This window comes from Suncus etruscus, chromosome 8 (genome assembly GCF_024139225.1).
Source record: "Suncus etruscus isolate mSunEtr1 chromosome 8, mSunEtr1.pri.cur, whole genome shotgun sequence".
NCBI lineage: Eukaryota > Metazoa > Chordata > Mammalia > Eulipotyphla > Soricidae > Suncus > Suncus etruscus.
Genome location: NC_064855.1, coordinates 6736825 through 6753018, shown reverse-complemented (window position 1 = coordinate 6753018; position 16194 = coordinate 6736825). Strand labels below are relative to the sequence as shown.

The 16194-nt window shown below is 43.5% G+C and overlaps 2 protein-coding genes across 3 annotated transcripts in view; one reads left to right on the top strand and one right to left on the bottom strand.

Moving 5' to 3' along the window:
* The window catches only part of TMEM123 (transmembrane protein 123), a 639759-nt gene that overhangs the window by 585251 nt on the left and 38314 nt on the right, over window positions 1-16194 (bottom strand). The gene's annotated exons all lie outside the window — the stretch shown is intronic.
* LOC126016078 (baculoviral IAP repeat-containing protein 3-like) lies at window positions 1582-10400 on the top strand. Its single transcript, XM_049778606.1, has 8 exons — window positions 1582-2413; window positions 2746-2845; window positions 5010-5088; window positions 7087-7135; window positions 8083-8325; window positions 8933-9187; window positions 9516-9557; window positions 10072-10400. The coding sequence occupies exons 1-8, from the start codon at window positions 1582-1584 to the stop codon at window positions 10263-10265; spliced, it is 1794 nt and encodes a 597-aa protein (XP_049634563.1). The 3' UTR covers window positions 10266-10400.

The following is a 16194-nucleotide window of genomic DNA, read 5'->3' as shown; positions in this document are numbered from 1 at the left end:
AGTATGATTGGTGAAAAATTTATCAACCCACTTCTAACCATAGTTCTCTCAAACATCTAAAATTCCCTTTGTTCAAAAGGGCTGTTATATCTATCTCTGATATAACAGTAGACACGAGAAGGACTCATTTGTGATGGCTACATTTTGAAAGAGCAAACTGACAACATTAATTGCAGGAAGAGTATTTGCAAAGGCAATAATGCACAGTGGAAAGTTTTGTTCGTTTTCTTGTTTTGTTTAAATACATATAAAATATTTGACCAGTGAAAGAATAGAAGTTAGGCCAGATAACTCATCTTAGAAGGAAACAGTAAGTTGTATTGAGATCTTGGCTGTCTTGAAATGAAAGCATTAAAGGCTGCACTAGAAAATCCCACTAGAAAATCTGTGAGACCCAGGAAACTATGCTCTGAGAAAAAAACATGACGACTTGTTAGTGGTCATTGCTGCTATGATTGATGCAGAACGTAGAATCGAAACTGAGTCATTCTAAATGTGGTGAATTGTAATGATGTGGGTTCATCGTCATTTTTTCTCATAATAAATCCTGGTTCAGGATATGCTTCCTGTGTCAGAATTTCTGACACAAGTCATATTTGTATACTCTGTCCACTTCATGTTTTGAATTTTTATAGCTTAAAAAAATAAATTCTCTGTGAGAAGATTTTTTGATTTGGGCTGAGAGTTCATTGTTCCTTAATCAGCCTTGAAACTAGGTCAGAAGCAATATAGACCAACCCTATTTCAATTTATGGTCTTCTTTGAAGGGAAATTTTAGATGGTTTTCTTCTCATTGTCAAAATGACAGCCCCTGAGTACCATCGGGTATGGTTCTAAAACAAAGCAACCCCACCCCAAATGATCATAGAGGAAAAATTACAATATGAATGACTCAGTATATTTCATTGAGCCTACAGTGTAATCAGTTAAAAGACACCATTACTTTGTTTATCTCTAGGAAATAGGTTGCTAATTAAAATATGTCATGCAGTCTTAAGTTACCTCTTGAAAACATGGACATTATAACATGCGTCTTAGAATTTTTGAAACATGGAAATGTCTGTCCTTCTCTTTTTTTGAGGTAGACCCTATGCTTTCCCCCACCTCTTCTGGCTACAAAATCTCACCATTTATAAAAAGACAAACATAGCATGAATATTTTTTCTATAGGTCAGAGCCTTGCTTTTCCACCTGAGAATAAACCAGTGAGTCAGATAGTCTGTCTTCTGGTTGGCTGAATGTCCCTGAAGCTTTCTAGAGGCCTAGAGCAGCCCACTCAAAATGTCTGGACTGCTCAAAGCCTGCTACACTTGTAGGAAAAGTAGTGATGCTTGACACAGGCATCATGGTGACATCATATGTGGGGAGATGGCACAGACGTGCTCTTGTGCAAATTTGCCCTTACAGTGTGTCAGCCCTGCTGTGAATGTCACCGTACTAAAACCCTACATGTATTGATGTCCAGAGAAGCAAAGGCTTGCCCTTCTGTTGGCCCTTGTACTAAAATGAGTAACTTCAAAAGCGTGCACAAAACTACCTCCCTGAGGAAGGCTGGTCCCTTTTCTTCCCCTCCATTCCATTATGAATTTAGTAGAAAGCAGCGAATTCCTAGCCAAGTTGATGAAGAGCGCCGACACATTTGAGCTGAAGTATGACTTTTCCTGCGAACTGTACCGAATGTCCACCTATTCCACCTTCCCTGCCGGGGTCCCCGTCTCCGAGAGGAGTCTGGCCCGAGCGGGGTTCTATTACACTGGCGTGATCGACAAGGTCAAGTGCTTCCGTTGTGGCCTCATGCTGGATAACTGGAAGCAAGGAGACAACCCTGTGGAGAAGCACAAGAAGTTGTACCCGAGCTGCGGCTTTGTCCAGCACCTGCATTCAGCTCTTGTTTCGGGAGCCAGTGTTCAGTTGGTGCCAGCTCCCTCCCCTTTGCTGCTCCCAAGTTTGGAAAACAGTGGCTATTTCAGTGGCTCCTATGCAGACTTTCCATCCAACCCTGTGAGCTCCAGATCAGATCTCGACCCAGTCCGGTCGAGCCCCTACAACTATGCAATGAGAACTGAGGAGGCCAGGTTGCACACCTTCCAGACCTGGCCCTTGGCCTTTCTGTCGCCTGTGGAGCTGGCCAAAGCAGGTTTTTATTACCTTGGCTCTGCAGACAGAGTGGCCTGCTTCGCCTGTGGGGTCAAACTGAGCAATTGGGAACCCAAGGACGATGCCCTGCTGGAGCACCTGAGGCATTTCCCCAACTGCCCGTTCCTAGAAAAGCAGCTTCAGGACTCTGTGCCGTACCCCATTTCCAACCTGAGCCTGCAGACGCATGCAGCCCGGCTCAGGACCTTCCACAACTGGCCCTCGAATGTCCCAGTTCTCCCGGAGCAGCTTGCAAGCGCAGGTTTTTATTACATGGGTAAGAAACGGTCTGAGAACCAATGAAAATGCTCAGCATGATTTTTTGCATGCTGCATATTTTATTGTTGTTGGTTTTGAGGATTTTGTTTGTTTGGTTTTCTGTTTTTTGGACCACACCCAGTGGTGCTTAAGGCTTACTCTTGGCTCCAGGAGAAATTACTCCTGGTAGGCTTGGGGAGCCATATGGGATGCCCGGGATCAAACCAGGGTCTGCAGCATGCAAAGAAAAAGCCCTACTGTCTGTCTATGCTATTGTTCCAGCCCCTCATGCTGCGTTTTTAGCAGGTGAATTTGAATGTATTCTAAGTGTTGGTCCAAAATGAATTGTAGGTCACAGTGACGATGTCAAATGCTTCTGCTGTGATGGTGGACTGAGGTGTTGGGATTCTGGCGATGACCCGTGGATACAACATGCCAAGTGGTTTCCCAGGTAATTGTTCTGAAATTCTCTTTGCGAGTATCTAGGATGCACAGAAGCTGCGTTACCCAGAAGTACCTTCTCCCAATACACAGGGGTGTTGTGAGCTTCCTGGGGGCACCCTGAAAACAAAGATCCTCATCTAGACTCTCTGCTTTGTTTCTTCTTACATGCCCTACATACCTGGGGTCAGGTGCTGAGTGTACTAAGAAAAGGTAGTTAGAGATGATTGACTCTTTTTTTACTGAGCACTTTTCCCAAGTAAAAATATAATTTCAGTGAAATTATAATTTCATTTCTTTTTTGGTAAAATTTTTATTTTTAATATTTAATATTATTTTAACACCATGATTACAAAAAATTTTGGGGTTGGGTTTTAGTTATAAAAAAGAAAGACACTGACAACTATTATGACCATGGTAGTGAGTGAGAAAAATAGAATGCCTGTCTTGAATACAGAGGTGAGGAAGGAGGGAGTTGGGAGGCATTGATGGTGGGAATGTTGCACTGGTGAAGGTGGGTATTCTTTTTTATAACTAAAAGATGATTGTCTCTTTATGGAGCAGTGCAATTTGATCCTCTGTTGGGTGTAGTCTGTCCCTCCACCATAGCAGGTGATGGCTGTGAAGCTCTGGGCTGGAAGTGCTCTTGTGGTATGTCTGTCATGCCATGAGCATGTCCTATACTCCTTTGGAAATGAACATTTTCAGGATGTATGTAATTAAAATGTCCTATTATGTGTTCCAATAACACCCTTCCACCAGAGGATCCACTTCCCTGCACCATTGTCTCAGGTCTACTCCCAGCCTCCCCACTGCACTGTCCCATCCTTGGTTAGTTGAGTTTTGTCAACAATTTTCAGGTCTCTTGTCTTCATAAAAATGCCAATTATTAAAAAAAATAGTATTTGGGGCCAGAGATAGTTAAATTGCTTTCTTTGCATGAAGGAAAGTTCAGCTTAATCCCTGGCAGCATATATGTTCTACCAAATGCCACCAGAAGTGATCCCTGAGCACAGCTAGGTGTGGCCCCCGAACAAAGCACAATTATATGCTCAAAATCATATATTGTAAAATATAGAGGAAAAATGTAACTATTCAACAAATAGCGCAGAAATCAGGTAAGCGCAGTTAATAGGTTAGTGGTCATTTATCTGGTATCTTTCTGATCATGATTAGATAGATATACAGTTTTACAAGCATTAGATAATATTTGTACTACCTTGGATTTTTTTTAAATCTTGGATATATTTCCATTTAATCAGCATTTAGATTCATTGATCATCCATCAGTAGATGCTGGCGCATGAAATACTTAGTCAAAAGGAATCTAAATCTATAGAGTTATAGAATTATTTCATAGAAAGAAAGGACAATGAATGAAGAATCTCTGTAGCTGTTGGAAGATGCTAAGTGTTAGGCAGGGATGCATGCAAGGCAAATGTCTTAACCCTGTATTGTCTCTCTGGTCTTGACCTAAGCATTTCCAGTGTGATTTTGTGACCACATACAAAAAATGGTAAAGATGCTCTGATAGAATAATTTCACACTGGTGTGACAATGAGTTGTGGTTGATGTCAATCTGCTAAGAGTAAATTATTAGTAAGAAACTCATTCTTTCTTATTCCTCTTTGAATATTTTTGGTTCAAAATATGCAACGGTTGCTGGAGAGACAGTAACACTGGCACTTACTTTCCATGTGACCAGTCTGGATTTGATCCCCAGCACCACATATGGTCCCTTGAACTCCACCAGGTGTGATCCATGAGCAGAGCCAGAAATAAGTCCCCAATACCATAAAACCTCTGTGTTCTCCCAAATAAAATCAATCTATATACACAAAGGTTATATGTGAAGGGCATCATAAATTAGAGACCTTTCTCCCTCTCCCCTTGACTCAGTTCTTATAGTTCTGAGCATTTGCAAAGTCTTAGGAGTTGAGAGGGAGCAGCTTTGAGCATTCGCTGGAGCCACCTCTGCTCTACACTAGAACAAGGGCCTCATGGCCCCTCTGTGGTCACTCTGCACATCCAGCATGACCTCATCAATGTCCCCTAATATCCACATGCTCACTCAATCCCTTGCCAGGTGACCATGTATAGGTTCATTTGAGGTGTCTTCCAGTCAGCAGATGGCACACAGGTGGCCCCTCCAAGTCTGATTTTGTTTCCACTCAGGTGTGAGTTCTTGGTACGGATTAAAGGACAAGAGTTCATCAGCCGGGTGCAAGCCAATTACCCTCATCTGCTTGAACAGGTACGTCTGTGCTTTCTTGATTTTGATCATTAAGTTCTGTTTTGGTTTTTGGGCAATACCTGGTGATGCTCAGAGTTTGCTCCTGCCTTCACACTCTGAATTACTCTTGGAGGTGCTCAGTGAGTCATGGGATTAAATTTTGGTTACTCGCATGCAACGCAAATGCCCTATCCAATGGTCTCTCTCTCTCTCTCTCTCTCTCTCCCCCCCCAACCCCAGAGAGTTATTTTTTGATAATTGCGGAGAATAGTTGTTAAAAGGTTAAAAGTATTATTTAAAAATAGGAGTTGCTGGGCTGGAGTAATACGATAACACAGTGGTAGAGCGTTTGCCTTGCCTGTGGCTGGCCAAGGAAAACGCAGGTTTGATCCCTGGCTTCCCACATGGTCCCCCAAGCCAGGGGCAATTTCTGAGCATAGAGCCAGAACTAACCCCTGAGCACCACCAGGAGTGTTCCCACCAAAAAACAAAACAAAACAAAAAATAGAAGTTGCTTTAAAAGTTTTTTTGGTTTGTTTGTTTATATGATTTAGAAAACAATATTATTTAAATAAGAATAGATCCAAAGTTGCTGCAGTGGTGGGTGTACAGTCAGGAGCTCAAGCCTTGCATGAGGAAGGCCTGGGTTTGAACCCTGGCACTGTATGCATAGTTCTCCCAACCGTCAGGAGTGTTACCTGAGCACCTAGGCAGGAGTAGTCCCTGAACACATATAGAGTGGCTCAGAGAACCAGATCCAGAGTTGCAAATGGTCTGAAGATGATGTAAGTAATATTTCTAATTAAATTACTAAATAGAAAAATATTGGGCAAGAGAGTAATGTAATAGTTTATATAGGATTTTTATTTTATTTTGGAGGTAGAGTGCTAGAAATTGAACCCAGTTCTTTTTTTTTTTTTTTTTTTTTATCTTTTTTCTTTTTGGTTTTTGGGTCATACCCGGCAGTGCTCAGGGGTTGCTCCTTGTTCTCCACTCAGAAATCACTCATGGCACGCTTGGGGGGCCATATGGGATGCTGGAATTTGAACCACTGTTCATCCTGGATTGGCTGCGTGCAAGGCAAACACCCTATTGCTCTGCTATCTCTCCGGCCCCTGAACCCAAGTTCTCAATATGTGCAAGGCAAATAAATGATCTACCACAGAGGCTTATTGCTGGCCTCAAATGGAGATTTTTCTTCAATAGAAAGATGAGGACAGGAACTAGTACGGTGGTTACAGGTTGCACCTAACCTGATCTAGTCCCAGGACCATGAAGTCCCTGATCATCACTCAGTGCAGTTGAGGCTCTGAGTACCTTTGGGTGTGGCCCTCGAGGTCCTAGAATCATGGGGTGACCCAGGTATCCCCAACTGCAGGGCCTGAGCAGCACTACATCCTGGGCCCTTGCATTCAGCTTCTGGTGAACCAACACTGTCTCTGTTGACCAGGAACCACTGTGGCCTCTGCCAAAGCTTGACCTTTCCAGTTCTGGAAGCCAGACCCTGCTCACCCCCAAATATTTAGGGAATGGAATTTTATCACTTTTTATAATATGCCTGGAAGAGTAAATTGGAACTTAGTCAATAATGAGGGTCATCACTTCCTACAGTGAATAGGCTCAGTTTATTCCGGACATTGACTTAGGAGGTGGTGGGATGTGAATTCAAGCAAATACTCAGAAGCAGGCAAGGTCATATCCTTGGGGAGAGGTGACCCCTTATATCCATGGTACAGGAAGGTGCTAGATAGAAATTGTGGCACAGACAGCCACATTGTGCTCAATCCTAGAGCATTACTCTTCAGTGTAAACAAACAATTCAAGGGACATCCACACACTGGTGTGTTTTGGATCCTCCCACTCAGATATGGCTCAGTTCATATAATCTGCAGTGCTGGCATCCACGTATTAAGATATTTTGCCGTTGAGAAAGACTGTTTTCAAGAATATATATTATCCTATTTATTAGACAATTATGATTTATACTGTAATTTACATATAAGTTTTATTTCTCTGTAGCTGCTATCTACTTCAGAAAACTCAGGAGATGAAGTTGCCGAGTCCCCAAGTATGTACGATGGTCATAATTCCTTCATTTATGTGGAACCATTTGATACTGTTAAGGTTGAAAGCTGATACTAATAATACTTGTATTAATTTTAAAATACATTTAAAATTTTAAAATACATCGAGCTAGTTTTTCTCAAACCTCACTACACATCATAATTGCCTGAGGGTCTTTTAAAAAAATCTTATGGGTTTTTTCTTTTTTTTTTCAATTGGGGGCCACACCTGGCAGTGCTCAGAATTTACTCCTGACTATATGTCAAAAGACCATATGGCTGTTTGGAGATTAAACCCAGCTGGCCATGTGGAAAGCAGCTGCTATACATGCTGTACTATCACTCTGGCTCTAAAAAAAAATCTTATGGGTTTCTAGTCTGTGCTCCAAGTCTACTGATTTGAATGAGCATCTATAAGAGGGACAGGTGAGCTGAATCCAGGTTGCATGAGAGCTCAGAAGCCCACAGAGTGCTGCACTTTTTCCCGAGAGCAATGGGACTGTGAGTGAGTTTAAAGGGGTGTCTGACACAGTTTCGTGTCTCTATGAAGTCACTGAGGCTGCAGCTTTGAGAAGGAACCACATGGAACCAACATTTTGTTGAGGTGAAGCGATGACCAAGGCTGCCCACGCCTGACAAACATGTTCACTTCAGAAAGCACATTAGTTCATTCTCCATGAGGAGGAGGAATCTTAGCCTGACAGGGCCTTCCTGAAATCCTGTTTCCCACTTATTGTCAAGCCACATCATGCAGGCTTTGTATGGAAACCCAAAGATCCAGAATCTTAACATATTTTACATGGACTTTACAGAATATCATTATTTTTTATGTAATGGTTAGTACAAAATAGTGCCCATTTGTTATTGGCTAGTTTATGGTTTTGACTTTATGATAAATTCCAATGTATAAAACATACAGTATAATATGTGTGAAATGGTTCCTTTCACCTAGTCCTGCATTTTGGATCTGGAGAGACGCCATCTGAAGACGCTGTCATGATGAACACGCCTGTGGTTAAAGCGGCCTTGGAAATGGGCTTCAGCAGGAGTCTGGTTAGACAGACGCTGCAGAGTCAAATCCTCACAGCGGGAGAGAACTACAAAACTGTCAGTCACCTTGTGTTAGATTTACTTAATGCGGAAGATGAACTCAGGGAAGAGGAGAAGGAGAGAGCGAGTGAAGAAAAAGAATCAGGTACATAGGTTGATGACCGTAATCTTTTTTTTTTTAATTTTTAGATTTGGATTTGGGACCATGCTCACAGTGCTCAGGAGTTACTTCTGGCTCTGTGCTCAGAAATCACTCCTGGCAGGCTTATTGGGCCATATGGGATACTAGGAATCAAATCCGGGTCAATCACATGCAAAGCAAATGTCCTACCTGCTGTGTCGTCGCGCTGGCCCCAGTAATCTCTTGAACAGACTTAACATGTCTATGCAAGCTGCTGAAAATACGGTCAGTCTAATCGGAAAGCTTTTTTGGCTTCTGGGCCAGAGCCAGCAGTGATTAGGGATTTCTCCTAGTTCTTCACTCAAGAGTCACTCCTGGCAACCTTGAGTACCATATGGGATGCCAGGGACCAAACCCTGGTCAGTGCATGCAAGGCAAGCCTCCTTCCCTCTGTGCTACAGCTCTGAACCCTCTAAGAATGAAACATAATTCCTTCCTAAACATAAACTCTTTATGTTTAGCATTCTGAATTTGAACTCTGAAAATGTCTACTCATTTTGAGATAGGTGTAAATAAGGACGTGGTGAAGAGTTTGCTTTTAACTTATTTCTTTGTTTTCTTTTATATGAAGGTGATCTCTTATTAATCCGGAAGAATAGAATGGCTCTTTTTCAGCATTTGACTTGTGTGCTTCCGATCTTGGACAGTCTACTGAATGCGAGAGTGATTACTGACCAAGAACATGATGTTATTAAACAGAAAACACAGACCCCTTTACAAGCAAGAGAGCTGATTGATACTATTTTAGTTAAAGGAAATAGTGCAGCCACCATATTCAAAAACTCGCTACAAGAAGTTGACCTCACATTATATAAACATTTATTTGGTGAGTGCGAAAGCTTTTGGAGGGGGAACTTTTTAGGTCAGTTGAAAATAAATTAATAATTCGTGATCATTTCTGGAACTGCAGCTCAGTGATAGCTCTTGTGCTGTCTTATGCTAGCTATTGATAGGGACTACACAGAATACTGGGTTCATTGACCATAACTCAGCCCCATTTATATGCTATTTCATGTACACAAATAAGATGAACCATTTCTGTTACTTAGACGTCATGATAATTGTTTATAGTGTCTGGCCAGAGCGTAAATTGTTAGATTAAAAGTATTCTGACAGTCACTGAATTTGTTATTGTTATCCTCTTTTCTCTCTAGTTGAACGAGACATAAAGTATATTCCCACAGAAGACGTTTCAGGTAACATAGTATAAATAATTTAAACCAAAAGAGAATACTATTATTGGCTTTTCACTAAGTAAATAGCACATTGCATTCTTTATCTTGGAGTTTCTTTTTTGGGTAGGCGGGCCATTTAGGCCACTCCTGACAGTGCTCAGGAGCTACACTATGGGTACTGTTTAAAGGGCCTTTTAATGCTGGATATAGAATGAGGATCATGGGGCCAAAACGATAGTACTGTGGTAGGGCGTTTGCCTTGCACACGGCCAATCCAGGACCGATGTTGGTTTTATCCCTGGCCTCCCATGTGGTCCCCCGAGCAAGGAGTGATTTCTGACTGCATAGCCAGGAGTAACCCCTGAGCGTCACAGGGTATGGCCCAAAAAGCAAAAAATAGATAAATAAATAAAAGAATGAGGATCAACTGTGAGCTAGGCCAGCACTTTCGCCCCTGTACTCTGTTTTTTTCTGGTCCTGCACATTGCCTTTAAAGGAAAATTATATAAAATAATGGAAAAATAATTTTTTTTAGATCTGCCAATGGAAGAACAATTGCGAAGACTCCAAGAGGAGAGAACGTGCAAAGTTTGTATGGACAAAGAAGTGTGCATAGTGTTCATTCCCTGCGGCCACCTGGTGGTGTGTAAGGACTGTGCCCCTGCCCTGAGGAAGTGTCCTATCTGCAGGGGGGTCATCAAGGGGACAGTTCGCACATTTCTTTCATGAAATTCTGTCCGTACTTGACATTCCTGGATTAAATGGACTGAGATTTCAAGTTTGAGGCTGTTTTCAGGTTTTTTGGGTTCTTTACAATGTAGGAAACATGGTACCGTATGTTTGTATGAATATATATTATAAACATATTAGCATGTTTCTCTTAGATACCAAGAGCCTAACAGATTTCTGTTCTACCCCAAACAGTTTCTCAAGTAGGGCTAACACTGTAGGCCCTGCATCAGATTAAAAAATGTCAGCACCATGGGAACTGTAAGTGAAGGAAAACTCAAGGCCTTCTGAGTTGACCTTTAAGAATGTTAAGTGTTTTGAAGTTGTATTAACAACCAGCCATGAAGTGGAACTCTCTGCTCTAACTGTATGCAATGGGTCTAGATATTTCTTGAGCGATTTTTTTCTTAAAGGGACAATGATGTTTGGATAAAGAATTCTCTGAAGATAACTTACCCCACCCCTGTGCACTGCTGGGCCTGTCCTGATGTTCTCCAGATCCCCTGAGCACTGCTTGGAGGCCCCTTCACCTCTTATGCTTCCCCCCTAAAATTCTGTGAGGATCATAGGATCACCAGACTTACCTTTGTGAAATTTTAGGAGCCCTCTGACATGAAGCCAAGAAGCTTCTCAGTCAGCCTTTGCATTTGTTTGTTTATTGACTCATTCAGCTGGTCCTTCACCCTGGGAAAAGCCCTAGCTAGAATTTCATCACTTTGGCATGATTTCTGGGACTTGGAAACCCTGGAATCACCAGCTTGTTCTGGTAAATACGTCTGTTCTGTTCTGTTCTGCTGGTGAGGCAGGTTTGCTGCATGACTCCTAGGTACACGGCAGGCCCAGTTCATGCTGCGCTTAGTTTCTATAAAGCTGTTAAGTTTTCAGAACCAGTATCACAAGTGCAAGGGGAAAATTTAGGGGCATAAGCAAAGACTACTTAACCCAGTTCTGCCTGTTAGAATGCTAGATGCCAAAAAGAACTATTGGAAAGAAGTCAGGGAAAAGAGAATCCATTTCTTTATTCTGATGCTAGAAGACTGTTTCTCTGGGATGCAGCCAAGAGACCCTGTGGGTTAGCCACAATGTCTTGCTGAGACTCTCAGCTGAAATAATTCTAACATTGCTTAGGTGGTTTTGAACACAACAGAAGGATTGTCTTAAACTTTAATAAATTGTAACATCTATTTTTCATGTGTTTCTTAGTGCATACTAAATACAGTATGTATGTATGTATGTATGTATGTATGTATGTATGTATGTACTACATACAGTGTTCAAACTTTGTTCTCTCCATTGTGAAATTCTTGCTCATTCTTAATTTTGGTAATGCTAGTGAGCCACCACATATTTATTAAAGTATTTGTTCTTTTCCTAGGTGCTAAATCAAAATCTTTGTTTTGCAAAGAATAAAACACTGTAGATGACAATGGTTTCTCCACTTGTTGACCATATATTTTGTGTGCTCTCCGTGCGTCAATCAATTTTCTTCTCTCCATCCCTCTGGTCTTCATATAGTTCTGAGAGTTGATTCTATTGTAGTTGGTTCCATTGTTCCAAATCTTACTATTTAGGGCTACATGGATAGTATATATATAGTGGGCAAAGGAGCTTACCTTGTATGCAGTCATTTCCAGTTTTATTCTTTTTTTTTTTTTTTTTTTTTGGTTTTTTGGGCCACACCCGGCCATGCTCAGGGGTGACTCCTGGCTGTCTGCTCAGAAATAGCTCCTGGCAGGCACGGGGGACCATATGGGACACCGGGATTCGAACCAACCACCTTTGGTCCTGGATCGGCTGCTTGCAAGGCAAACACCGCTGTGCTATCTCTCCGGGCCCCCCAGTTTTATTCTTTAGAATTGTCAGGGGCTGGAGAGATAGCACAGCGGTAGGGCATTATTTGTCTTGCATGCAGCTGATTTGAACATATGGTGTTCAAATCCCAGTATTCCATAAGGTTCCTCCTTGCCTACCAGGAGCGACTTCTGAGTGCAGAACCAGGAGTAACCCCTGAATGCTGCCAGGTGTGTCCCCAAAACCAAAATAAATAAATAAAAAAAGGAATTGCACATGGTTCCCCAAATTCCAACAAGAGTAAGCCCTGATCACCACCACGTATGGCCTCAAAGCAAAAAACCAGCCCTCAATATATAAGAAATATCACATATGGTTTTATACATCATATTTTTGCCGTGCCTTTAATTTCATACTTACATTCTGTCAAGTTCCATCCACTTTTTAAATCTCTTTATAGCATTATTAACCATTCAGCTCTTTTCTGGTCATAGATAATGTGATTCAGAGAACTTCTCCTCCTCGTGATGTCTGCCACATCCCTGTGGACTAGGAAGATAATTCCTATGTCTCAGGGAAAAATTGCTGTGTAATGTTCAAGGGATCCAGTATTTTATCTGAGGCAGCACTCAATCCTTTGAAGCACAGCATTAGTGAGTCAGGCTGACTGTTTCTGGGAAGAGGCTCTCTTCCTCCACCTAGTTACGAAGAGTTACTTAGGCAAAGTCATTTCCAGAGTGGATATTGTGCAAGTAACTGTTCATTACTGTTAATAAGTTCACCATGTACCTGCTCCTCATGTGATTCATAGGAGTAGAATAGTTTTCTTCATTGTTTTCCATTCTGTCCCAGCTACCATGGCTTGCACAAGTTCTGAATGTGACAAGCTCTTCACCCTGCTCAGATTCCTATTGTCCTCAGAACTTAGCTTCTAAGTTACTTCCTCAGAGAGACCTTCTCTGGCTTCTCCGATCTGAATAATATCTCTTAGCCTTCCTATAGGTCTTTTCCTTCCTTTAGAATACTTAACACAGTTTCTTTCACACAGTGGCCTAGTATCCCATTGTACTATAACAAATCCTATGAGAATAAAAGCCAGGTATTTTATCCAGCAGTATCTTTGGTGTATATAGAGCCTGGCTAGAGTAGTAGAGTATTTATTGAATAAATAAATTTCTATGGGGAAAGGCAGCATACACGCATGGTACAACTAAGAGCAGTAGGAGATTGACATAGAACTTGCTTGTGCTAAGTGTACATGTGATCTTATTTGACTTGCCACAGTTTTAGAAAGGCAGTATAGCACAGGGATTAAAAGTGCAGGCTTTGGAACCTGGGAGACAGTTCAAGTGCCATGCACAAGCTTTGAATACCAGGGTGCTGAGTTTGATTCCTGGAACAATATAGTCTTCTGAGCACCATGTTGGGAATAACCCCTGAACAATGTCTCTTGAACAAAATCACCAAATAAATAAATAAATAAATAAATAAATAAATAAATAAATAAATAAATAAATAAATAAATGTATTGGCCTTCCAATTGGCTTCAATTTAAATCCTTGGCATCACATCTCGTCGGAGCAGTCTTTCCTGAGTTCAGAGCCAGGAGAAGCCCCTGAGTGTTACCCCAACAACCCAAAAATATGAGGTCTCCGATGGAAAAAATAGCTTATCATGGGTATGGAGTAAGAGATGCACGAGATAAAAAACAGAAACTTGTCTAAAGCACCTAGGGACTGAAGTAAGCTCCTTTTGTCCTAAGATAATTGTGAGCATCAACTGCAATGTGTCAGTATTCAAAATATGTCTAAATTGCTGAACTTGTGACAGCTATCATCATTTTTAGGATTTGGAAGGAGGGGCAGTTGGGTAACATCCAGAGGGTGTCTAGGGAATAATCCAAGCAGTACCTACCATATGGGGTACCTACCATATGCACTGCTGGGGATATTGAACTGGATTCAGTTCCATGAAGCAGGTGCCTTAACCCACCAAGTTATCTGCTGAATTCAAGTTATGTTCCATTTATTTTTCCCTTCAAAGTTGTCCTGCCTGGAGTCTAATGAAAGAAACACCAGTGGAAATCTATACTGGAAAGAGAAACTGAATAGGTAGCTAAATAATCCAAAAACTAAACAATACAATTGCACAAGACTAAAAGTTACAAAATAGTACTTATTCTATCTGGATCCCATTATACTTAAAAAAAAAAAAAACCCAACATATTTAAAGCTTTGGATTTCCCCCTAAACTCAAGTGTACTCGATGGGTATTCATTTTTTTGCAACAAGAACGAAAAAAGAAAAAATAATTATGGCTTTCGAATCAACTTTCTTGCACTATCTACTAGCTATGCATATACATTTTTACATACATAAGAAAAAAAAATCCAGTAACTTTCCGAGAAATAGTGATGAGCTAGATAGTAACCCAAAAGGCATGCACTTATTTGGAAGGGCTTAGTCATAGGGAGCCCTGACATTTCTTCTCTCTGCATCACCAACGATCACACATTCTCTCTTTTTACTAATGAGCTCGGGGGCCTAAGCCCAGGAATAAAAGGACTGTGGGCTCAAGTGATGGTGCCGGGAAGCAGGAGCCAGTGGAGGGCCTTGGAATTCCCCTGGCAGCCTCAAGAGGGGCTGGCTAGCTGGAAGCTGGTGACAAGTTCGCCCCTTGGAGTTCCCCCAGACCAACGAGGATCTGATTTCCTTCGCAAATGGAAATCTCCTGCAGCCCCATCTTCCCCTCTTTCCCTTCCCCTTCCACCAGGGAGGCCAGACTCGGGGAACCAGGTGGGCCCGACTTGTCTCTTGGTTTCTCCACGAGCCAGGCCCAGCATTGCAGATGCCCCAAGTGGGTGCTTTTAGGGGTGAAAAAAAAAATCCTGGAATTGTGGGGGAATCTGCACTGCTCACCTCCAATGGGGATGGAACTTTGGATTTGAAGGCAAGCAAGAGCACTGCTGGGGAGCAAGTGCAGAACAGAACCCCCACTAAAAATGAAAGTCATCATCAGTGGAGCCCCCAAACAATCCTGGAGTTGTGGGGAGTCTGCACTGCTCACCTCCAATGGGGATGAGCTTGGGATTTGGAGGCAAGCAAGAGCACTGCTGGGGAGCAACTGCAGAACAGAACCCCCACTAAAAATGAAAGACACCAGTGGAGCCGCAAAACAAGGCAACTTCCAGGAGAGCAAAAGTGAACCCTAAAAAGGAACCTGCCAGGGCCCTTCCTCCCTCCCTTCCTTCCTTCCCCTTTACAACACTAGGCCGGCCTCTTGGGCCAGGCTGAGCCCCGCCTTCGGTTGGGCCCTTACAGGGGTCACCGAGGGGCTCCCACCCCCTCAAAACCCGCCCCAAGGCCTCCAGAGCCAAGAAGGGCCCAGGAGCAGCAAGCGCAGCGTAACGCTCAGCGCATCCTGAGGACCTTGACTGAGCCTCCTTACAGGCGAGCGCGCGCACGCACGGAACGTGCCCGACGTGATGTCGTCACAACAGGCTGCAGAGCAGCGCTGCTCAGGGAGCCTAATTGAGCCTGTTCTCCAGGCGTGCGTGCGCGCGCGCGCGCCAGGCCGGGACGTGCCCGACGTGGTGACGTCACAACAGCGCCACCTTGAGCCGCGCTGCCTGAGGAGCCCAATGGAGCCGCTTTCTCGCAGGCGAGTGCGCGCACGCACGGAACGTGCGCGACGCGACGACGTCACAGCAGGCGCCGGAGCTGAGGAGCCGAAAGGAGTCTCGGCCTCAGAGGCGTGCGTGCGCGCGCACGCGCGCCCGGCCGGAACGTGCCCGGCGTGATGACATCACAATCCCCCCCAGTGGGCGGAGCCAGTTGGCGTCGGGCCGTTGCTCCGGTTGCTCCGGTGGCGCCGTCGCTGCTGGCGGCCGGAGGAGGCCGGGTCGGGGTCCGCAGGGCGAGGCGAGGCGGCGGCGCTCGCTTCTCTCACTGCTTCCTCTCCTCTCTCGCAGCTTTCCCCTCAGGACCGGCCTGAAGCAGCAGCAGCAGCGTCGGCCTCGTGTCCCCGGAGGATTTCCTAGAAGCCTGGCGGCGGGGACGGCCCGGAGCACCCCTCGATTCGATGGCGCCTCCTGTGCGGTGCTCAAAGTCCCGCGGAGGCGCCCCGGTGGACGGGGCCG

Excerpts from the sequence above, each read along its gene's own strand:
- LOC126016078 (XM_049778606.1), top strand. The coding sequence starts at position 1,582 with ATGAATTTAGTAGAAAGCAGCGAATTCCTAGCCAAGTTGATGAAGAGC. Across the intron at positions 2,414-2,745 it reads CGCAGGTTTTTATTACATGG|GTCACAGTGACGATGTCAAA; the intron begins GTAAGAAACGGT and ends AATGAATTGTAG. Across the intron at positions 2,846-5,009 it reads CATGCCAAGTGGTTTCCCAG|GTGTGAGTTCTTGGTACGGA; the intron begins GTAATTGTTCTG and ends GTTTCCACTCAG.